Raw genomic sequence first — 24616 nt, 5'->3', positions numbered from 1 at the left:
ATTTAAATTATCTGGTTCTGAGTGACCATTTTCAATAAATAATATACGTCCTGTATATAAATGAGAAGACATATATTTATATTTTAAACCGTAAATGAGCAATGCAGAGGGACTAATATTTCACTGAAAGAGTTTGAAAAAAGTAGGATTGATGAATTTATTGAAGCCTTTAAAAAACGGTCAAATTTTTTAAGTAAATTATAAACTTGAATTTTCTGCCCTTTTGCACAGGCCCCGAAGAACGTTGCCTAATATAAGATCGAATCCTGCATGAGTATACAGAGCTTAAAGCAAATAAAAATTATGCAAGACAAATTTTCCTGACTTTTTTACAGAAATTTTTTTTTCTTATTATTATTCCCAACTCTCCATTTAATCCAACTGAAAGGTAAACACATCCCTTAAAAAAAAAAAAAAAAAATCAGTAGATATAGAAGAAAATTTTGTGATACATTTGCAACTCTGCTTTGAAGCTAAAGATGGTCACTTTGAAATTTTTTGTAAATACATAATTGGAAGTTATATGTATTTTAGCAATCATTAAAATTATAGTGTGTGTCCAAATTATTTTTTGTTACCCGTTTATTTTCATTTCTAAGCACATGCACTTTTTTATACATATTCTAAGTTAGAAAAAAAAATTTAATATTTTTGGTCTGAAATTTATTTTTCTCAAACTTTGCTATTTTTATTCAATAAAAATAATAAATTATATTTTTATTGTGTTGAGTACAAGAAAAACAATTATTTCCTATACATTATGTAAGTTCATAACTTTAAATTTTGAGAAAAATTTGCTTTTCCTTAAAACTATTAAATAAAATTTTTCAATATTATTATTACAATTTGGAACTCATTTAAACAAATTTATAATATACAGGTAAAAAATGCAAATTTTATTATAATTTAATCATATAAGTTCACCAAAACAAGTTTTCAATAAAAAATTAGACCTTGGTGCTAATTATTAGCCTATTAGCTCTTATATTAAAAATTAGGAAATATTTTTTAAAGGTAATACTGAGTTTCAGAATCAGGGTTGCCACAGGCGACTATGGCGTCTTTTTTGCCAGAACTGGCTAAAAAGCAACTATTTTCAGGAAAAGGAGACTATTAGGAGACTTTTCTGTACTCCTAGCTATGTTTTTTTAAGCTTAAATTAGGTTCAAAATCTGATGCCCACGATAACTTTTGAACACACTGAACTTTTTTTTCATAAAATAAAAAATTTTGAATTGTAAAAATTTGAGTCTTCACTTTTTAATTAATTCAATCTGCAGATTCCATTGTAAGTCTATTTTGTTTCTCGGTCGCGTTTACAGTAATTATTGCTTCGAAATTCCGCAAGATTTTAAAATTTTATTATATGATATTACGATGAGTGAATTTCGAATTTGAGTAATCACTTTTCACAATATATGTGTGTATATATATTTCCTAGATCAATTATTGATAAAAGGGAAAATAGTGCTAGAACATTAACGTTTAGATAAAAATTACCATATTTGCCACCAACTTGACTAAATGAGTCATGGTATGTGACAATTAAGTCATTAACAAAATTTTAGTTACATTTTCGATGAATTTTTGTTTTTATTTAGGCAACTATTTTCATGCTTTAGGCCATTAAAAGCAACTATTTTGTTCATTTTTTTCTGTGGCAACCCTGGTGTATTTAATTAATTTATATCACGATTTCACCTATGCATTCATTTCCACACTGAAATTATTAATGTATTTTGCTTTGTTATTTGAATTGAGAAGCATTTTTCATTTTTCCATGGTTATATGGAAAACATATGAAAATATGGATTTAAAAGATAAACAACTTACTTTCTTATATAGTTTGGTTTATTTATGAACATTAAAAAAATAACTTAATATAGGTACTATATACAAATTAACTATGTATTACACATAATTAAGAAGCTCAGTCACATGACCCATCTTTCCATCCATGCAGCCATCTCTCGTCAACTTTAGAACAATCAAATAATGGTTTTCCTAATTTTTCATTCACTTTATTATGGTATTGGCACATCCATTGTGACAGATCATGCCTACTATTGACAGCAGGTGGATCTGTTGTAAGACTAAGAAGAAAAAAACAAGTTAAAACTTTCACAATTAATATTGAAATGTAGTATCATTATCAACTAAACATATATTGAATAAGAATTTACTAAGACACAGTGCATAGTTTTCTAGTTAAAGATTTTTGATGAGAGCAAATGGTTTTTAAACATTAAGCTGTAAAAAGCGATTGCTATAGTTCATAGTTAGAAATAAATTATAGGACACAGAAGTTGTATTTGAGAGGTAAACAATTAAAAGATTAAATAAGAAACAGGCGAAAAAAGGACCAGTAGAATTTGATCCCTAAGCAGTCCAATATAATTTGGGGATTTTACCACGCCTCTAAAACTATCTAAATCTGGGCACATAAGAAAGTTAAGCATTTATGATTCTCCCTTTACAGTTTTAATAAATATTTGACAGCAATATACTTATTCTATTCAGATATTTTGCCAAGCAGTCATGGTCTATATTTAGTCTAAGGTTTGTTGCTGGAGCTTAGTTATTTTCGATATTTGCCGATTTACCCATTGACTTTTCTGTTTAACCGCATTTGAGGCTATCTATAATTTTTTTCATAAATGAGTCTTTTAAATGACTCTGGAAGAATGAGTTTGTTTTTTATCTAAGAAAAGGTAAAAAGCGAAGAAAAGGCAGACTCTTAGTCAAAGAGTCAGCCTTTTGATTGTCATCGATTCCTACATGCAATGAAATCCACTGAAAAATAATAATTTTATTGTGATTCTCAGGGAGATCATTGTTTGCGTTATTTTTGGGATATAATAATAATATTAAATACTATCCTGTAATAAAATACTGTTCTTATTACATATTAGGAGAGAATGTATTCTGAAAAAAAAAATCATTAAAGCACATTAAACTTTGTAGAGATACTTAAATTCTTGTCTAAAGAAAACTAAATTCTTTTTTTTATATAATTAAAGAAAAAAAAGCAAATTAACATAAAATTAGCATGTTTTTATAGTGTGCTAAATTATATTTTCATGTAAAAATTGATTAGTTACATGTACAATATTTATATAATAATTTTGTCTAAAACTCAGGGATATAAATAATCAAGAACAACTTTAAAATATGTGTAACTCAGTGTCAAATAGATGATTAATAACAAACCTATGAATCTATTATATGTGGTATATAAATCACAATTTTTTTGTTAATAAAAAATTATGTAAGCTTAAAATTTTTTATTGATCTACTAAATTTTATTTATTTCAAACTTCAATGAAATATTATAATTGATATATATTTTTTAGTATCACTACTTTTGAACATTTTAATAAATTATATTATAATATTATTCTATAAATTATATTTTTAGTATTATCGCTTATGAATATTCTAGTAAATTTCTTAAATTCGTTTTAACAGGAAAAAGTTACAATTATTCATGCAAGAAATACTAATCGTTCTTATTACAGAAACTTACTCCTTCAACATATCTTTAGCACAAATTTTACAGGGATAAAACTTAGAAAACAATGTTATAAATTATATTACAATATTATGAATATTCTAATAAATTTCATAAATTTTTTTAGCAGGAAAAAGTTATGAATTATTCATGCAAGAAATACTAATCATTCTTATTACAAAAAACTTACTCCTTTTGCATATCTTCAGCACAAATTTTACAGGGATAAAACTTGGAAAACAATGTTATAAATGTTTTCATGTCAGTTTTCTGACCTTCAGATGGTTTGTCAGGAAAATAAGCAGCCAATGTATGTAGGAAAGACCAAGTATTTTTACCAAGTTCTTCACGATCTAAAGGGCATTCCTTAGAAACCTGAAACTAAGATATAATCACGTAAAGAAAATAAAAAACAAATTTGTAAATCAGCCATATAATAAAGTGAAAAAAACTGAGATAATTTTATGTTGGGAAAATACAAGAAACACTAAAGTATATTTATAAATCTATAAGAGTTATGGTGTAATAATATAATTCTACTTCTTTCAAGGAACTACAGCTTGTTGCAGGCCAAAGCCATCCCAAGTAGCTTTTGCCATCTGGTCACCACAGCAAGGTTCTTCCAGCCACCCTTATTTATGATATTAAATTTCTTCAATATTATAATTGGATGGATAATTTTAATAACGTTATTATTTTTTTATGATGACGGCGAGTCTGTTTATTTTTTTGATGAAATGCTTTATTAATTTAATTTTTATTCAATGTCAGAAAATCGCATGTACGAATTCACAATCTAACGCTTTCGAGTCATGGTGGCTCAGGGGATAGAGCGTTCGCCTTCCAATGAGGTTCGAATCCCAGTGATGACTGGTCTATACAAATTATGCACCCGGCTCGCACCGACCACGATGATGCATAAATATATTCAGTGGTAGACGGATCAGGGGTTAGAGTCCATTTGCCATCAGGCTAACCGTGGGGTTTTTCCTCTCTATGTAACGCGAATGCGGGTTAGTTCCATCAAAAAAGTCTTCCACAAAGACAGAATTTCTCTCAATGCTTGATCCAGAAGTTCCCTTGTCTTCTGGATTGGGTTCAAAATTACAAGGATACGGAGTTGAACTACAGTAGTCTCAAAACAAAATTTGGGTCGGTTGTTCAAAAACGGATATAAAAAAATTCAACCCAGGACCTCAAAACTTTACAAGCAGAGAAAGTTGCATATGCAAATTCTGAATTTTACTGTTAATTAATTTTTTTTTATGCAACCGGCATACTCTAGTTCCACTAAATTTTTCAAAAATTTAAGTTTTTATTAAAAATTAAATATCATTATAAAGAAAATATATTTCTTTGTATTGCATCACACACCTCTAATTTTCCATTTTCTAGAATTTTCTTATTCTGTGAATTTGATTGCTGTTTTGTCCATGTTTTAAAATCTGTACAAGCTCGACACTTTTCTGGCTTGGAATCATTATAATGGGAATATCTAGAACTCATATATAAATTTTTAAAAATAACTCATTAATAATAGACATGAACCGGCAAACAAACAGATTGTTTTTGTTTTGATATGACTTTTAATTGAGATTGATGCCATTCCAAAGTATACGTTTATAAATATTCCAAAATTGCAATAATAAAGTCTCAAACAAATTAAATTTATGAATTATAATTCTCAAAAACTGTTTAGGATTTATAAATGTTTCCGTTTCTCAACATTTTAGAAAGTTTTTAAAATATAAAAAATATAACTGCATGAGTTCTAACCGCGTACGCTTTGTTTATTTACAAAACAGAGGATTAAAAAAAAAAAGAAAATTTTAATGAATGCTGAACTTTCAAAGTTTTAAATTTTAGTAATTTTTCGTCGAATGTTGGATTTCATAAATTTTTAGCAGTTAATATTGTCTAATCATGCCAACTGAAACAAATTACGATGATTTGATATCCTCTATTCTTTGTGGAGAAGGGAATATAATTGATTTCTTTGACAAAATATTTGACTTTTTATACCGCAGGTGATTATTATTAATTTTATCTCGTAAAATTTCCCTTTAATTTTTATAAACTGAATCTGATTAAGTATTTAAGATTAATTTTTTCAAATTATTCTTTTTTATATTGGTTTAGGACTGACTTTTTTAAACTCAAATCTGATAGTTCTGATTTAGGTCTTGCATCTGGTGAAGCAGAAAGCATAGTGAGATCCGTAAGTAACGATTTTATATCATTTATGAATAATATCGTTCTTTAATTGCATGCTAATATCATATCGTTTATTTTTCCGTAAATTTATTATTGCTTTATTAGTTAAATGTTGTTTAAAGAATTTTAAAACTTTGATATTGTTTTTCTACTATCTTAATAGTTTGATATTTTTCTGTTTCTTTTTTTGCGTATTTGAAAGAAAAATGTTTTTGTTCCATGATAAATATTCGGTCTGACCCCTTTTCAAACATAGGACCTCCTTTTTGAACTACTTTTGCAATGTTTTTGCAGCAATTTTCGCAATATTTTTTCCCTTTGACCCATTTTGACTTGAAAACTATTGGGAGCTCTGATATTGTCTTTATATAATAGTTGTATATTTATAATAAAATTATACAAAAACTATTAAAGCTTTTTTTGCAAATGCTTTGTCAGAGAAAATTTTTGTATCGATAATTGTGAAAAAAAAAAAAGCCAAAATTTTGACAGACAGCAACATGTTAGAAACTAAAAGAAAAAAAGTAAAATAATGAAATAAAATCATGAGAAAGGCTAACTTAAAGGGTATAACCTACCTCGAGCAGATCACTACATAGTTTTAGATGACAGCTCAAATTCAGTCTAAAAGATTAGTAGTGGCTCCTTGGTACTTGAACCTAGATAATCAATTTTTCACGTACAAAGTTTTTTCTACTTGAACCTAGATAATCAATTTTTCACTTACAAAGTTTTTTCTACTTGAACCTGGATAATCAATTATTCACTTACAAAGTTTTTTCTACTTGAACCTAGTTAATAAATTTTTTCCATCTCTCCCTATTTAAAATGTGGACAGAGAGCAGTTGTTCGAACCTCTGTCCCCAACCGTGCATGGATATTTCTGGCTCTGTAACTGCAGGAGGCTATAGATTAGAGTGAATTTTGAACCCCTAACACATGGTCAAAACAAGTATTGTCTGACCTGACACCATATTCTTGTGTGGGAAATTGATGACAAAATCAAGCCCATGTAGACCAAAAATGTCAAACAGATGTCTACTAGTCAATTTATATCTTCTAGTATTGCAACTTATTAATAGTTATATTTGGAACTTGGTTAGCGTTATGGGAGTATTCTATTCTCTAAAAAATGTGAAAGACAAAAGTTGTAGAGCAAAATCTTTGTCTAAGTTTGATGACGACTTTCTTCTAGTGGATTGATAATGACTAAATATAATGATGATTCTTAAGTATAAAATTTCTTTGAAACCTTATTAAAAACTGATTGCTTATATTTTTAATTAATCCTGTTTTTTAATACATTTTGTGAAAAAAAGAAATAATTACTTTTCAATTTATTGCAAAAGAAAAGAAAATTAACTGTTTTCATTTTTTTATAATAAAGAATGGCACTTCCACTTGTCTTATTATCTCTTCTTTGTGAAAAAAGAAGAAATTAATACTTAAAAAATAATGAAGCACGAATAGAATAATTAAAATAATGTAATAAAAACACTTTTTAAAAAAATAATGGGCTTAAAGCCAATTACATAATGTTCTTAACTTCTTTCTTCAAGTTATATAAATTATCATATTTAGTATATTTTGTTCTTTAAATGTTAAACTATCTTATCTATAAACATATATATTTATTATGTGGCACTGTGAACTCGGTATTTCTGTATCAATTGGCAACATTTTAATTATGCATTTTGTTGGGTTGTCTTAAGCAATAATTTAAGTATTCTTAAAAAATTAAGGTGTACTCTTTGGTTTGCAGGACACAAGGAAATTCAAATTTTTAAAAATTTTCTTGTTTTATTTTATTTATTTTTTTAAAAAATAAATAAATAAAAAAGGTGGTGGAGGTTTAAATTTTTTAGTGACATTTTCTTATGCCGGGCTAATTGAAAAGTACCAGAATTTGTTGTTATATGTTAAGTATGTATTTATTTAGACTCATTTTGTTAAATTTGCCTTCTGTAATTATTTTAGTAGCACTGAGTTGTTATATGTCAAGATGTATTTATTTAGATTAATTTTGTATTTTATGGAAATTTAAGTTTAGTTGCAAAGTAATTAATTATTTAGATTTATTTTTGATCTTTTCTAAAATGACTGTTGAAATTTTGAACTTAAACGGAGCTCCGCATACTGTCATACAAGCTATTGGTAATGGAGCTTGCCTTTTTCCATATTATGCAATACTTGAGTTATGGTTCGAGAGGTATGTGAGGAAGTAGTATAAAACTTAATGGAACATTGGGATGAGTTATCTATCTTTATCTCTTGACAGAGATGGAAATAGCTGTGTACAATGCTGAAATGTCGCAAACTCATAATTACAGTGGTTTGTGTGATTAAATAGCTGATGCCCAGAGTTTAAATTATTGCTGAAATTCTGTAGATGTAGAATTTTGGCAATGTCATGCACATCTCTTGAAAATGTTTGAAATTGAAATCAAAGTACTTCCATGCAAGCGAGTGCTAGACAATGAAAATGTTTTTTTATTATATTGTTTAAACAGTTAAGAAATTAGAATTTGAAAAGTAGTCGATGAATTAGAGTATTTAAACACAGTTGTGCTGTACATTGGACTTGGTTACCATTTAAGTTTATATGTTGTAAAAGATAATTTTGAAAGGTGACCAAGCTGGTCGCCAAAAGCAACTAGTAAATGTTATTTTGTAAAGTAGGCAAATATTTTTTTTAAAAACCTTTTAATATCTGTAGGTAATTTTTTGTTCTAGGTGTTTTGCAAATATATGGAGCAATCTATTTTAGAGAAAAATATTGAAGCAACTTCAAGTTCAGAGCCAGTCATTTCAGGTGAATAAAATTGAATTTTTTTAAAACTGTAAAATAAATTGTTGCAATTTTATATTCAATTTTTTTTAAGTAAAGCATAAATTTTCTAAAATTTAATAAAATTAAATTATGAACTGGAATTTTACACAAATTAATAGCTCAACTAAAATAAAAGCATTAAGTAAGCATTAAGTAAAAAGCATTAAGTAAAAGCATTAGGAGTAAATAAAAGCATTAATCTATTATAATTTAAAGTCAGCATCATAAGTATTAGCATTAAAAAAAAATATATTGAAATGTATCTAAACCATATTTGAAAATGCATGTAGAAATATATAACTTAAATCAAGAATTCTATAACTTATTACAATTACAAAAATAATTAATCTATATCCTTGTTACATCAAATTCACAAATTTTTAAAACGCTTTTGTGTGAAGATTAAATATTTATATATTGGTGTATAAAATATAATTTTAATTGATTAAATATTTATATATTGGTGTATAAAATGTAATTTTAATTGATAGGAAAAATTTGTTTGACATTTTATTATGTATTTTTCATTTATTGCATTTTTTATTATTTCTAAATTATTGCGTTTTTTAGAGTGTATTGCAGAAGAAATTGTGGTTACTTCTCCTGAACAAGTAGAATCTGAACCTAAAACTGATGACAATATAAAAACTAATGAAGTAGTCAACGTAAGCAAAAGTCTCCATAACGATGATAAATCGTAAGCTGCTTTAAGTATTATACATCATCAACTAACATTTTTATTGAAATTTTTTTTATTTTATTTAACTGTCTGTTCAAGAAAGACTAATTATGTTTAATAAGTTTTAATAACTTTTTTTCAACTCTGTTTCTTCATCAAAGAAATTATGTATTAATGTTATGCACATGTTTTCTATAATTTCTTACAGTCAAAACGTTAAAATTCTTAGTCAATTATTTTTACTGTTGTAGTTCCTTAAATATTTTTATAAAAAAAAAAGGTGAAATTTTTATGAAATTTCGGTTTTTTTAAGATTTTTAAAAAAAAATTCTTTTGTTTTAGTAGTAGAATAACATTACAAGTTATGATCATTATATAAAATGTACTGGAATTGTTAAAGTATAAAACTATGATTCTAATTTTGTTACTTCAAAAGAGTTAGTTTCTGTTAAAATCATCTGCCTAAGAAAAAAATAAATAAATGAATGAATAAAGCACAATCGCTTACATACCTGCAATATATTTTATGCATCTTTTTAGTGATCATAAAACACCTTTGATGGATCCAGATTCATATAATGGAGCCAGCTATGAAGGATACTCTTGGGCACAAACCATTAAAGATGCAGATGTTCGAATCAAAGTATATTTTTCTATTGCATTTATTAAAATAATATGCATGATAATAACGATAACACGCAATAATACATGTAATGAAAAATCAATGATCCTTGCAAATATTCAATATTGCTATAGTATTTTTTAAAATTTTAATTTATAAGTCTTTTTCATTCTTTATTCGTTTCTAAAATAACATATAAAGCAATCTGCTTATGTATGTAGAGTAGGGGTGCACAACCTTTTTGAGTGAAGGGCCACATGCGCTGCAGATTGACTAACGAAGGGCCGCATGCCAAAGGGAACACCCAAAGTATTTAGACAAACATATTCATAGCAATATTAGGTAGTAATTGTTATAAAAACATTGTTCTAACCACTAAATTCCTTTTCTAAGTTAACCTTGTAATATCTTAGCATAAAATTAAATACTTTTAAATGTTTAAAGTTAAAAACTTCTAAACTAAGAAAAAACTGAGCCTTCTAAGAAAAAACAGAATCAGTTAATCAGAAGAAAATTTAGATAAATTGAAATAATTAAAAAACTATGGGAAAATACATGTTTTTTAAAAGTCATATTACATAATACATAAGTCCATTTTAACATAAATTTTAACTCTAAAAAATTTGTTCATAGAAATAAATTTTAAAAAAATGTTCTAGTTATTAAAATAAATACAAGTTAAATACTTTGATTTAAAGAAAGTTTATAGGGTTAAAAATGATAAAAATTGAAACAAAACACCATCTGCGGAAAATAAGATTTAGCATTTAGAAGGGCATACTTGAACTTTAAAACATTTATTTTAAATTAATGATAGGAAGCAGGGGCAGAGAGAGGGAGAAAGAAAGAAAGCATTAATCTTGAATAAACTATTTTCCTTAATAATAAAAAACCATTAAGATACTTGTTTAAAATTTTTATGGCGAATATTTTTTTAACATGACACTTTCTATTTACAATTAATACACATATGCATAAACAATTAGTAACATTTACATTACTTAACGAAACTTATTTTGATTATATCTTTTACTGTTAAAATTTAATGACATACAAATCATTTCCCAGCGTACAATCATGAATGATATGAAATGGTGGAAGTATAGCATAAGAAAATGGTTAAAAAATTTTCTTAATGGTTATCCTGTAATTTGAAAAAATTTTAAATATTGGGATAATTTTATTCACTTGATCATGTGATTCACTTGATCATGCTTTTTCGAGCCATTAAATGAATTTGTTAAAAGACTGCTCTGTAATTTTGAACAGGCCAAATTTATTCTAGAAAACAGTCTTATGACAGAAGCTGTTGTTGTGGGTAGTATTAAATTAGGGCAAAAAACTTAATCACTTTTGGAATTCGTCCTAGATGGTGTTCTTCATTTCCATATTTTTAAATCACGTGAATACAAATAGCGATGTGTTATTTTATAATTGCCTAAATACTAATTGTTATGTGTGCTTTTTAAATTGGGCAAATATAAAACGCAATGTGTGATTTTCAAATTGCGTGAATACGAATTGAGGTGTACAATTTTAAATTGCGAAAAGACTACTCACAGCCCATGATTTTTAAAATGTGTGAATATGAATCGCGATATATGGTTTTTAAATCGCGTGAATACAAATAGCGATGTGTTATTTTATAATTGCCTAAATACTAATTGTTATGTGTGCTTTTTAAATTGCGCAAATATAAAACGCAATGTGTGATTTTCAAATTGCGTGAATACGAATTGAGGTGTACAATTTTAAATTGCGAAAAGACTACTCACAGCGCATGATTTTTAAAATGTGTGAATATGAATCGCGATATATGGTTTTTAAATCGCGTGAATATGAATCGCGATGGATGATTTTTAAATCTCGTTATTTTTAATACGAAATGCGCTGCGCAATTTTAAGATCGCGTAAATACGAATTACGATGTGTGAATTTTAAATTACGCGAAGAATTAAAACGTATGATTTTTAAAATGTATAAATACGAATCTCGACATGTGATTTTTAAATCATGTAACAACAAAAAGAATTGGTTGAGTGATGTTAACTTGCACTTGTTCATGGGACTAAAGAAATATACACGTGTTTTGAATTATTTTTTAGCAAAGGGGAACGCGTTTAATATAAATGTACACAACTTGTTTTTATTTTTCATTTTTATTCTTTTTAGGAAGGTATCGATTTTGCTAAAATACGTAATTACTTTTTAAGTTCCAAAAAAATATTAAAACAGTATCGAATTTTAAGAGTTGTAATATTGTGCTAAAATATCAGGATATTCTAAATTACAAGTAAAAAGACGTTCGAAAAACCTTTTATATTTATTTAAAAATCGACACAAATACAGCACATAAAAAGTAATTATTTTAATGCGCGATTCAAAACTCGCGTGCTGTCAAATTATATGAAAAATATAATTTTTTTTTTAAATCACGGGTAAAAAGCGTAGTAATAACTACAAAGGAAATTATCAAAATACCTTTATATTTGCGGTGAAATTGGTGTAAATAAAACGCGTCAATATTTTATGTATTTAAATGCGAAATTAAAGTATCAAAATAGCGTATAAAAAATATCGGACTTTCAAAACCTTGTAGAGATGTGTAACAATAATTGCAAAAATAACGATTGAAAAATAATTTGATTTGCAATAAAATTGGCACAAATAAACCACGTCAAAAAATGGTTATCTAAATGAGCGATTATTTAATCGCGATTCGTAATAATATCGTGCCAAAATATCAAAATTTTAAAAACCATGCGAAAATGCGGAGCAACAACTGCCGAAAAAGATTAGATTTTTCATGTAGTTTGCACAAATAAAGCGTTTTATAACTTTTTAAAAATCGCGATTTCAGAAAATACGTGAAAATGGGCAGCAATAACTACCGGAAAGTCATTGAATTAACGATAAAATCGGAGCACTCGAAGGGTGTCAAAAGTAATAACTAAAATTAGAAATTCGTATATCGTAATAATGATGTGTTCAAAATAATGGTATTTTCAAAACTATGCCAAAATCTGTAGAGGTAACCATCGAAAACTACATTCAGTGAAATTGGGTGCGTCAAAAACTCAGATGCGTAAATTTCAAATTTCCGAATTTTTTTTATTTAAAAAAAAATTTTATTATTTTTTTTTCATTTTGTTCAGATTGCGGTAGCGGGCCGCACATTGAGGGTTGGCGGGCCGCAGGTTGTGCACCCCTAATGTAGAGTGTAGTTATCATAGTGAAATATTTATTTCATGCATATTTTATAACTGTCGTTGAACAGCCGACCTAATTTTGGGTTTACGACAACTAATGTAATTTTAATTCCAATCCAGAAGACAAGGGAACTCCTGGATCAAGTATTGAGAGAAATTTAAGATTTAGCTCTACTACTACTCGTAACTCTAAAGTCTTCCCTTTTGTCTCTTTTTTTCCCACTCTGTTACGAACTATTTATTAAAGCTTATCTATCTATATAATTTATCAAAAAGCAATTATAGTGATTTACAATGTAAATTTTACTAGAGTGTAAGTTATTTTATTGTTTTATTTAAACACTTTTGAACATTGGTAACAGAGGCAAAGATAAGTTAATATTTTATTTATTTTTCTATTTTATGATCCAAATCAAAAAGGGCACTGTTGTTTTAAGTTTTAAGGACAAGAAACATTTCAATGGCAGCTAAAATTTTTATTAATAGTTATTCAAAAAATTTTTTTTAAGAAAAATTTTTTAAAATGTCTTTTTATTTTGAAAGTGACTCTAATTGGTAATGAGATATAATATGCTAATTCAATAATGCTCATGTCATGAAAATACAATTTGCATTTATACAATCTTGCATGTGTATTATTTTTTTATTATTTTAATTTAATAGTATTTTTAATTCTAAAATGTTTCGTTTTTAGAGCTCTATATAAAGCAATCTGCATAATCATTATAGAATTTAGTTATTATAGTCAAAAATGTATTTTATGGTAATTTTTAGTTTTAACATTTCATTTGTTAAAAATAATACAACTCATTTAAGGATTTATTTGTCTGTAGTTGCAAGTAAAATTAATCGGGTTTGTAAGTTTATTTTCCATTATAATTTATGAACTTCTAATATAAACAAAGAAACAAGATGCTGAATTATTTTGAGTATTCTTAGTAAAACTGAGATCTTTTTATTCTCTTCTCTTCTAGGTTCCAAATCATGTAACAACTGGCAAAAAAATCCGTGTACTGATTCAACACACTCATTTAAAAGCAGAATATCTTAATAATGATGAATGGGTTATTTTAAAAGATAACGATTTATCATGGAGAATCAATGTTGAAGAATCAACATGGACCTTAGTTCCACGTGAACATATTCATGTATGATGCATTTAATGAAAAAGTTTATTTTTATGCGTTCTCATTATAAGGTTTCATTTTGTTTAAAAGCTTTGCTGTAAGTTTTTAATCTTAGATAACTAAATATGTGTCAAATATATTCATAACGTTTGCTAAGTTAAGATGTTACCCTTGGTTAAATTATATAATAGTTTAAACTTATGATGATTAACTATGTTTTATTAAATACTAACGAAATAAATAGTAAATAGTTTTTGATTCCATAAGTGTTGAGAAAAATTTATGAGTACTTATGCCTGCTGGTACTATAGTGAACTTATGTCTTAAAAAATTATATAACAGGATGCTCTTTGCGTGAAAAACAACCCTTTACATCTGTTTTTCAAAATTTAAAGTTTGGAGAAAAGTGAGATCAAATAAACTTTGTTTAAATCACAGCGTTTCAAATATGGAAAAATTCTTTTTAAAATATCAAAATACAAGCAAATTATTGCAGGATTGCTTCATTACCGGTTTAATCTTGTCTTATTCGTTTACATTTTGATTTTATGAGGAAAAAATTTTCTGCATTTGTAACTTTATGGTTTACTTTAGGTTTACCTGATTTTAGTTTTTCTGTTCTGTGAGGATCATTTTTTAAGTAAGAATTGTTTTGTAATAGAGTAAAGGAAACTTTATTTATGAGCATAATTGTAGAGTTGAGAGTTGACGACCTTGAACTGACGTCATTTGACGGAATGAGCTGATTCAATGTGTAATCTGTTCTTACTTCAAAAAGACCCTTGTACTTACTTATGTAGGTGAAGGAGAATTTGCTATGCATGGTTTCTCACAAAATAAAGCAGCCTCTCAACAACTTTCCATCTTCTTAAAATTACCGATGTTAAATTTTATCACTTATCTATATTTTAATCATCTATGAATTTGAGGCATGTAATTTTCTATTATTTTTTTACTTTCAATTTTAAAATTTTTATTAAAAATATTGAATAGTTAATAGCTTTAGTTGTTAATTTTAAAAAAAAATTGTTTATAGCATTTTTTTTTGGAAGTTAACATAAAATTAATGCTTATACTGGGATACCTGCACGTGACGAAGTGTGGTTATCTTGATTGGTTGTTGAAACAAGGTATTTGTTTATGATAGCAACTGTTTTTTTCCAATTTCAAGAAAGCAAAGCTTGTTAAGTAGTAATTCTCCAATGAAGAATTAATTATATCTATTGTTAACAAATTTTTGAAAATTAGATTTATGTAGCTTAATTTACCATGAACTTTTAAATATATAAACTTAATAAATATTTCTAATATTTGATAATAATAGCATAACATAAATTTCAATAACTTTATGTCTCTACTTTTTTTCATGTAATCAATGCGGTGATTTATTTTAGATATGCATCCAAAAAGTGCAGGAGCGGTGGTGGGATTCATTTTTTGTCGATGAACCAAAAATTGATTTGAAATCTATAGATCCGTCAATACCTTTTGAAGAACTTGATGAAGCAGCCCAAGCTAAGATTAATGAGCTAATGTTTAATCAACACCAAAAAAGATTAGGTAAACCTACAATCGAGCAAAGTGTAAGTATATAGCTGTATCTTTATTACAGTTTATGAGATATTTCAGTTAGTGGCTTATATGTTTTATTTATTAATGATTTCAACATTTCATTAAGTAACCACGCATTGTTTCTTATGATGCTTGTATTTTCTTTATTAATTTGAATGTAAAGTAATATAGTAAAGACACTTCTTATTTAAGGTAGTTTAATTTTAAACAATAATTCTTTCAAACATGTTTCCTTATCTTTTAAATGTTCATGCATTGTTTTCCAAATTATGTACAAGGTTAGAAAATTACACAGAATGTAATTAGCTACAGTAATAATTAATTGTTCATTAATGTTAAAAAAAAGAATTTTAGGTGATTAAATAAAATTAAATAATTCTAAAGAAAACATTTTTTTTTCATATGGAGAAAAATTGCATAACATTTTAAATCCTTGTTTGAATGTGTTAGGAAAAAACATATGCAGTAGTTTTAGTTGATATTCAATCTTAGTTGATGTTTCCTTTTTCTTAGAATATTGAAAATATTTTTTATTTTTATATAAATTCTTTTTTAGAATAACGAGAAACTTGTCAATACTTTATAATTTTTTTATAAAATCAAAAATATATTTAAAAATTATTTGTAAATGCTATTGTAAATACAATTGCATTGATGCATTGTTTTTTTTAAAAAGAATGTGTACTAATTTTTATCTAGTTTAAATGCTTAAATAGTTAATGCTTATTCTTTATATGTTAAAGTAAAAGTTTATCTCAAAACACAGTTACCTAAGTTGGTCTTGGCAGAACTGTTTTATAATTTTTTTATTTGATAATTTTATAATATCACTAATATAAATTTCTATGTATAACCTATTCAAGTGAATGAGCTATTTTATTACACACTTCAAATGTTAAATAGAATTCAGTTTTAAGCATTCTCAATTTATTATGATTTCTTAGATATAAGTATAGTTTAGTCGAATTACAATTTATTTATCCATCTTGCTTTTAATTTAATGCAACTGTAGAAAAAAATGTTGCTGTTATCGTGTTGGACCTTTATAAATGTTAGAACTATTAAACAATTATTTATAAATAAATCTGCACTTTATATTTTATAATCTTACTTCTTAGTTAAGTTTTTATGTATAGCTTAAATCATTAAAAAAATGAGTTAATTTACAGCTGATTTTACTTTAAACATTACAAGTATAATTCTCTTATTTATCAAAGCATACCTATGTATACTTTTGATATAAATTATATTTAAATTGAATCACAATTTACTTGAAGGATTTTTTTTTCATTTTAATACAGCTATAGAAAAAAAATGCTGGTGTTATCCTGTTGGATATTCACGAATGTTAGAACTATCAAACAATTATTGATAAATAAATATGTACTTTACATTTTAAAATCCCATACATACATACATAGCTTAAACATAGCTTGTACATAGCTTAAATCTATAAAAAAATGTTTTATAGCTTATTTTATTTTAAACATTATGGGTAATTCCCATATTTATCAAGAGATACCTAATTCAGTTTTATTTCTTAGATAAAAATTACATTTAAATTGAATTGTAATTTACTCAAATGATTTATTTTCTTTTTAATACAACTGTAGAAAAAAAAGTTGATTCTTTGAATGTCTAAAGTTTACTAGTTTTGAGCTGTAATGATACATTTTACTAACAAATACTTATATACAGTGAAACCTCCAGGAAAGACCACCGCTATTTACGAGCACTTTTGTGAGGGCAGAAATTTTTACATAGACTTTGTGTTAAAGAAAACCTTTTGGAGAGACCATCAAAACCTCTCCCATCGACCGGGTAAACATCTGCACCAAACATGAAAAAATATCAAAACAAAAAATTTAACAAACCAAATAAGTAGATTAAATTGTATTCAAAATATTTGTGTGAGACTCTTAGAGGCTTTTTTTGGCGATACAACCTAATGTTGCAGTCATCAGTGTTGCATACAACCTAATGTTGCATTGTAATCTTGATGCTATCAATGATTTACTTTTAGAGTTGAAAGTTAAATTCGAAAGAAAAAAAAGTAATTTTATAAAAAACAAGCATCACAAATGAACAAACCTCTTCATATCTTTTAAAACTAACTATGATATAAAATTAAAAGCAAACTTAAACAAAAAAACATAATTGTTAATTTATTTAAAATAGTTTTTTCATTCATAATTGATAAATTTTTTCCCCACATAATTATGTCAGTTAGGATAATTTTTATTGATGCTAAATTTTAATCATTGATCTGTATTTTCATGATGACAACAACAGAAGTGGTATTTCTGTACCAAGAAAATGACACTGACTAAAATTAAAATTGTTTGTGAAAAATCGTGTACCTTTGATAACAATTTTGATGTCAATGGAGGTAACCTCTAAGGACGACCAACCTCCATCTAGGACCATTTTACTGTGGAATGGAGAGTGGCCATTCCCGAGAAGTTTCATTGTATTTGAGTAGCTTTAGTAACTTTCTAGATAAGTTAATAACTTTTTTCTTCTTCTCTATTTCATCAGAAACTGCAGAATGTTCTGAAAGAAGCTTGGGACTGTGAAGGCTCCCCTTTCAAAGGTCAACCATTTGATCCAACTGTTGTTGATATACAGAATTCAGAAAATGCTTTAATAGGGCATTAGAGGTAATTTGTGTTCATTATCTTAAAATATACTTTTAACTCCATTACATTGTGCGTAGTTGTGTTAGTTTTATATTAAAGAATATTAACTTTGTGCTAGAAAATATCTAAGATTATATGAGATATATATGACATTGAAAATAGGTAAAACAAATTATAATGCATAAATTTCAAAATAATTTATTTTTTATATCAATAATGTGGTTACCACCTGTGTTTTGAACTAAAACCTTATAAAACTTTCAAACAGACAATGAAATAGAACTAATTATATTGTTTAAAGTTAATTATATTGTTATCACACTTAGACCTTAGTTTTCAGTGCAAAATATTTTAACTTTATTCAAAATCTTCATAAAAATTTACAAAGAATTCTATAATGAGCTTTTTTTTTGTAATGTGTGTTAGTGTAAAGAAATTTTCTCAAGATCTTTTTGTTCTTCATGAAATGCATTTAAATTGAATGAAAATTTTGAAAGGCAAGAAAATTCTGGCAAAAACAATTAATAATTCGAAATTTAATATCTTTAGCTGAATTTATTTGTGTTAAAAATATAATTTATCGAAATAAAAAAAAGTTAAGGTAATCAAGTATTAAAAAAAATAATTTTACTTTTGTTTCAGGAAATTACTTTTGGTTTTGATTTTTTCTGTTAGCTTATGGAAAAAAAACTATAACTTCATTTCTAAACATTTGAGTTCAAATTTTTAAAAGGTTTTGGACTGCTAAGAGAGTGAAGTTGAAATATTAATAATAATAAAAAAAAGCAATAAAAATAAATATTTCCACCGAAATTGCTGATTTTCAACCTTAGTATAGCTTAAATGATAAGTTTTTGTAAGGTTCGTACTCTAGTTTTATTCTTTGTTCAAAATTTTTTCGATGAAAGAATTAAAAATATTTCATATCAGTCAACGCTGATTATAACGACATCATTCATAGTTAATTCTGCAGTAGCTACATCTTCTAATCGTGAGTGATTCATAGATTCATTTCTAGCTTAAAAATACTAGATTAAGTTTAACAAAGAAATATTTTACTTTAATAAAAATTAAGTAACTCAAAGCCATTTGGACAATTGTTATTTAGCAAAATCTAGACAATTTAAATAAACCACCTGGGCAATTTAAATAAACCAATCAAGAGAATTAAAATTTTACAAAAAATTGAGTACTTGATCATAGACCAATACTACCTTGGTAAAGAACCTAGGGGGTTATGGCCCCCTTCCTCAGGCATGTGATTCTTCTGACTTTAGGCAGAATTTCTGACTTTCCTTTTTTCTTGATATTTCTACATTATTTTGTTGTTTTACTGTATTCTTTTTAATCATGATTTATGAAAAAAGCTTAATGGCTAGTTGGATTGTCAATGAATACATATAGTTAAAAAAAATATAACTCATATAGTAAATAATTTCCTTTTTTTTCTTTTTGTGCTATATAGTTGCACATGCTTTTTTTTCTGTTTTTTTTTTCCTTCTATGATTTGAGTCAATCAGTATTTTCAAAAACTTTTTGTTCTTTACTCACATTTTTCTTCATTCTGAAAAATTCCACATTTTACCCTTTAATGCAGATGTGGCACTTCTGTCCTTTTTATGTATTTTTTTCTTCTGATGTTCTAATTACAAGTAAAAATATATTTTCATGTTTTTTTGTTGTAAAACATATTATAATAGTTACTGAAAAAATCTGTTAGATTATCAGAATCATCCAAAAAAAAAAGTAGTTGGAATTATTTTGCCATCCACATTCAAACATTTATAAATAATTAGTGTTGTAAATTAAAGGAATTTCAATGATAAATAACTGTTTCTCTTAGATCTAAATAACTGCAAATTTGAAAAATTATTGTTTGGATGTCAGTTTTGTTTAGAAGATTTTACCTTTAACGCAAAAAAGACACCACTGTTTCATGCTGTATTACATAACAATAAAGGATTAAAACGTTAAATTCTCACTTAATTTTTCGCTTATTTCTCTCTTATTTTGACTTAATACAAAATAATGAAAAAAGTATGAAAAATATCTTAAATAAAAATTCTACATATGAGGGTTATTATGGGGATAACATCATAAGAGATAGTAGTTTTGCATAATTTTTTTGAAATCTTTGCTAATCAAATAGCCAAATTTCGTTTACTGGTTTGGAATTAACTGCGCTATGGGGAGGTTCTAATGGTGGTTAAATTAACATTGTGACCATAGAACTACAAACAGCTATATAATATCAACCATTATAATAAAAGGGTTGCTGAAATGGGGTCATACTAATGAGCTTAGGTCGTATGTCCTTCAAATTTCTCCTTTTATTAAAATATATTTATTTAAATTAAGTTAAGATATTTATTATTATTTTAGCTTAATATGAATATCTTTAATTATAAAACAGTAATGAGAAAAGTCTTAAAATAACATTAAAAAATTATATTGCGGCAATATAATTATTGTGGGTATTTATTATGCTATCAAATTAATATAAAAATGGTAAATAGCTTTTAATTTCAGATTGAAGTGAGCACATCATTCCTGATCTCAAAATACAAGCTGAGCTTCCTGTTTACTTTTGTTTTTCCGAAGAAGATATTTATTGTATACAAGTTTTATTGCATTTTAAAAATTAAATAAACTTTTTATTTCTGTTTTTCTTCGTTGATCATAATTCTTATGTGTTCTCATGTTACATACAATAAGTTTAGAATTAGTAGTAATGATTGTTTTGTACATTGCACCAAAAAAACAAACTACCCTGAATAGCTTGATCTAATGATCGGATCTTCACATTCTAGAACCTAATCTTAATGATTCTAGGGAGTGACCTCAAATATGCTAATTCATTAGTGCACACGATATATTAAAATACGAAATCAGATACAAAAACGTACTTTTTTTGAATAAACATAATTTTTCCCCCCAAAGGATTTGGATTCCTGACCCCCGAAATTCATGGATTAGCCACAATCTGGGAAATATGGCCGCAATAGTTTGATCAGAAGGACGGTCTAAAGATTGAACCCTTTAATTTTACATTACTTTTGCATATCTTGCTATATCTCAAGAACTTCTTAAGCGAATCGAATTTTTTTTATATAATTATAAAATTCGTTAATCTAAAGATAATTCCATGTGAAAAATAACCTTTATTAGATATACATTATTTTTTATATATTTTTTATTCGTAATATATTTAGGCAGAAGTGAGTAGTCTTTGCTGATAGATTTCTATTTTAGTATTTTGTCGAAAGTGCTTTTTTTCACGAATTTATATATTACGAATTTATTTGACGATTTTTGATTTATATCACGAATTATACTATAGCACATTTCTAATAGGTTTAACGAATTACATGTCATTTATTTGAATTCAAATTTATATAATTCTCTTACGTGGCTCCCAAATTTTGGCTGTTTTTCTTTTCCGCCGGTGGCAACGTTTGCTTTGTTTACGTTACTATTTCTCTTACACGGCGAATCGACCAATGATTGCCGCTAAAAATGTCACGTGCCAAATTTAGCTGAGGTGGCTCAACATATAGCGCTTTTGAAAACGGAAACTAAAATAATCAGAGAGGTCAGCTGCGACAATCTCATACTATTAAGCTAGGCAGAAGGGAGTAGTCTTTGCTGATAGATCTCTATTTTAGTATTTTGTCGAAAGCGCTTTTTTTCACGAATTTATATATTACGAATTTATTTGACAATTTTTGATTTGTATCACGAATTATACTATAGCACATTTCTAATAGGTTTAACGAATTACATGTCATTTATTTGAATTCAAATTTATTTCAATGACTTAGTATTTACTAAAAAGATGTAATATTTTTTTTTAAAAGAAAAGTTTTTATATGGATTTGAATGATTGTTTTGAATTCTTAGAATTTTGTGCATTTGCAATGTACCTAAGTTAGTAGCGAGCTTGGTTTGTGAAGCAAACGATATAAGATTGCGTAGCAATTTTCGGGGGTTGGCGAGCGTTAGCGAGCAGGGGTCGCAGCCCTCTAGTTTTATATAATAATGGTCGAAAAAATTTTTAAATTGTAAGTTACACAATTTTTTGTATAATTTTAAAGAATTTGACAAAATACAAAATCGATTGAATTGTTCCTGAAAAATTGAATTTCATAAAAGTCAGATATTTAAATTGTTTAGAACAGGGGTTTCCAACTTACACGAGGCAGCGGATCACAATTAAAAACACAAATCAAATGACGGGTCACAACTTTATCAAAATTTTATCAAGGACTTTTTTATGTTTGAACGAACATTAAATATTACTGTCAGATTTTTAATAAGTGGTACAAAACAAAAGTATTAAATTACAAATTAAAATAAGAGGTAGATTTTTAAAAATATTTAATTGTTATTAGAAATATTTTTAAAAATATTAAATAGATAATAAAAATTCTGCTACAATAACTTTAATGTGCACCTAACAAATAATGTGCAACAGATATCTAATTGTAAAGATATAAAACTTTAAAAAGATTGGTATTAAAACTTACATAGTAGCACACAAAATATTCAATGAGAAAATTGAGATTTATCATCTGATACCAACAACCAGAGAATAGATATTTACATTTAAAATTTACAAATGTGCGTGTAAGTATTTTCGTCCAACATGAGTGAGTGGTTTCAAAAAGTTACATTTTTCTTCGAGAAAATTTCTGATACATGATGAAAATTTCTGATACGCACATGCTGAAATATATTCACAAAATACAAAAAAAATGAAATAAAATAGACCTACATACACGATTATTTTTGCTTTTGAATAAATATTTTCCTGGGTGCAAAACCTGAGAAAATTTTTTTTTTGCACCGTTGGTATGCTAAATTTCACGGATACGAAGAAATTAGGTTTTTATTAACGCGAAAAGTATTTTAAACCCATATTGATTCTTTACGAAAATTGTCCGCAAAAAAATGACAACTTATATAGTTTAGTTCGCGGGCCACAAAAAAAGGCTCCGCGGGCCGGATGCGGCACCCGGGCCGTGGTATTTTAATTATTTCAATTTTAAAAAATATGAAGTGAAGTTTAAAATTTTCCTAAAGACAAATTAAAATATGCGATAAACAGAAATGCGCCTAATATGACATATCCTGGTTGTAGCTTAAAAATAACCTAATATTTATACTCATAACCTAATACTATAATGAAAATAACCTAATACTCATGTGAAATTTGCGTGAAGCCGACAGTGCGAAAACTGAAGTCATCTATTTGCTGTAGAGCGACGAGCATGGATAATGGATTACCTTTCCTGGGTGCAGAGATGCCAACTGCTCCGGACACGCCAAAATAATTAATAAAACGGTAAATAACTACGAAGTGAATTTTGCAAATATTTGACTATTTTTGCTTGCTTTTTATAACGTATAGCATGACATAACACCTATAAAGTGACGAATTATATAACCCAATGAATTGTTTAGAAATAGTGGTGGATAAAAATCTACTGAATTGAATTTATTAAACCAAGAATCACAATTGATAAACAACCACTTCAAAATATATATTTGCTGTCCGGAGCAAGTTGGCATCTCTGTGGGTGTCGTAAATTGTGATATACTTATGTATGTCGTATACTTATATATTCTCCTTTGTCCTAAATTGTTTATAAATAACTATGGCCCACAACCATAACAACTAGAGGTTACACAAAAAGAGGATTTGTGCTATGGAATCTAAAGTAATGGTTTCCAAACGATGTTCCGCGGTCCCCTAGAGTTCCAAGGTTTAGGACCTTTTTTTTTTTTTTAACCAGTAAGATTTTTTAAACCTGTAATAGGTTTGTATCCAACCAGTAATCAGTTATATATTTAATATTAAAATTATTTTTATGAAATTTTTTAAGTAAATATGCAATAAAAAAATAGCAAATTTTAAAAACATAATTTCTTAATTACAATATTCGGAATAAATTACTAAAAAGATATGCATTTACCAATGATATCACCAGGAGTCCTCATTTAACTTTGAAATTCGAAATAAAATGAACGATTACAAAATTTCTCAGATAAAAATTCTCAAAATTATTTTTTCTAACAAAAAAAAAATAAAAAAAATTCAGCTTGTTTTATTTAGTTTCAACTTATTCGGCAGAAACTACTACACTTAACTTATACAGCAAAAAACGAAGCAGCTGCAGACTTGCGAATTCAACTGCCTAACATAAAACCTAA

At 26.8% G+C, this 24616-nt stretch overlaps 2 protein-coding genes across 4 annotated transcripts; one reads left to right on the top strand and one right to left on the bottom strand.

Annotated features, from left to right (window-relative positions):
• Positions 1-1829: 1829 nt before the first annotated feature.
• Alr (Evr1_Alr domain-containing protein Alr) lies at positions 1830-5322 on the bottom strand. Of its 2 annotated transcripts, none has more exons than XM_016061504.4 (3): positions 4886-5322; positions 3702-3892; positions 1830-2093 (listed from the first exon to the last, which is right to left on the bottom strand). In XM_016061504.4, exons 1-3 carry the CDS (start codon positions 5015-5017, stop codon positions 1931-1933), a joined length of 486 nt encoding a protein of 161 aa, XP_015916990.1. In that variant the 5' UTR covers positions 5018-5322; the 3' UTR covers positions 1830-1930. The 2 variants fall into 2 exon arrangements, with proteins under 2 accessions (XP_015916990.1, XP_015916991.1); XM_016061505.4 differs by having other exon boundaries at positions 3702-3886; positions 4886-5110.
• LOC107446758 (nudC domain-containing protein 3) lies at positions 5145-21072 on the top strand. 2 transcript variants are annotated; one of them, XM_016061502.5, is made up of 9 exons: positions 5145-5538; positions 5651-5729; positions 8459-8537; positions 9126-9252; positions 9775-9877; positions 14040-14213; positions 15587-15775; positions 18303-18424; positions 20933-21072. In XM_016061502.5, the coding sequence occupies exons 1-8, from the start codon at positions 5435-5437 to the stop codon at positions 18420-18422; spliced, it is 975 nt and encodes a 324-aa protein (XP_015916988.2). In that variant the 5' UTR covers positions 5145-5434; the 3' UTR covers positions 18423-18424; positions 20933-21072. The 2 variants fall into 2 exon arrangements, with proteins under 2 accessions (XP_015916988.2, XP_015916989.2); XM_016061503.5 differs by having other exon boundaries at positions 5303-5538; positions 20920-21072.
• The last annotated feature ends 3544 nt before the right edge of the window (positions 21073-24616 follow it).

This window comes from Parasteatoda tepidariorum, chromosome 4 (assembly GCF_982258835.1).
Source record: "Parasteatoda tepidariorum strain Cologne lab strain chromosome 4, Ptep-v5.0, whole genome shotgun sequence".
Classification (NCBI taxonomy): Eukaryota; Metazoa; Arthropoda; class Arachnida; order Araneae; family Theridiidae; genus Parasteatoda; species Parasteatoda tepidariorum.
Note: the sequence above shows the minus strand (reverse complement) of the source record. Positions and strands in the feature narration are given on the sequence as shown.

What these genes read in the sequence shown, in the direction of transcription:
- LOC107446758 (XM_016061502.5), top strand. Translation starts at nt 5,435, where the DNA reads ATGCCAACTGAAACAAATTACGATGATTTGATATCCTCTATTCTTTGT. An exon ending in CTCCATAACGATGATAAATC is followed by an intron (nt 9,253 to 9,774) that starts GTAAGCTGCTTT and finishes GCATCTTTTTAG; the next exon opens with TGATCATAAAACACCTTTGA. An exon ending in ATGCAGATGTTCGAATCAAA is followed by an intron (nt 9,878 to 14,039) that starts GTATATTTTTCT and finishes CTTCTCTTCTAG; the next exon opens with GTTCCAAATCATGTAACAAC.
- Alr (XM_016061504.4), bottom strand. Translation starts at nt 5,017, where the DNA reads ATGAGTTCTAGATATTCCCATTATAATGATTCCAAGCCAGAAAAGTGT. An exon ending in TAGAAAATGGAAAATTAGAG is followed by an intron (nt 3,893 to 4,885) that starts GTGTGTGATGCA and finishes ATTATATCTTAG; the next exon opens with TTTCAGGTTTCTAAGGAATG. An exon ending in GCTGAAGATATGCAAAAGGA is followed by an intron (nt 2,094 to 3,701) that starts GTAAGTTTTTTG and finishes TTTTCTTCTTAG; the next exon opens with TCTTACAACAGATCCACCTG.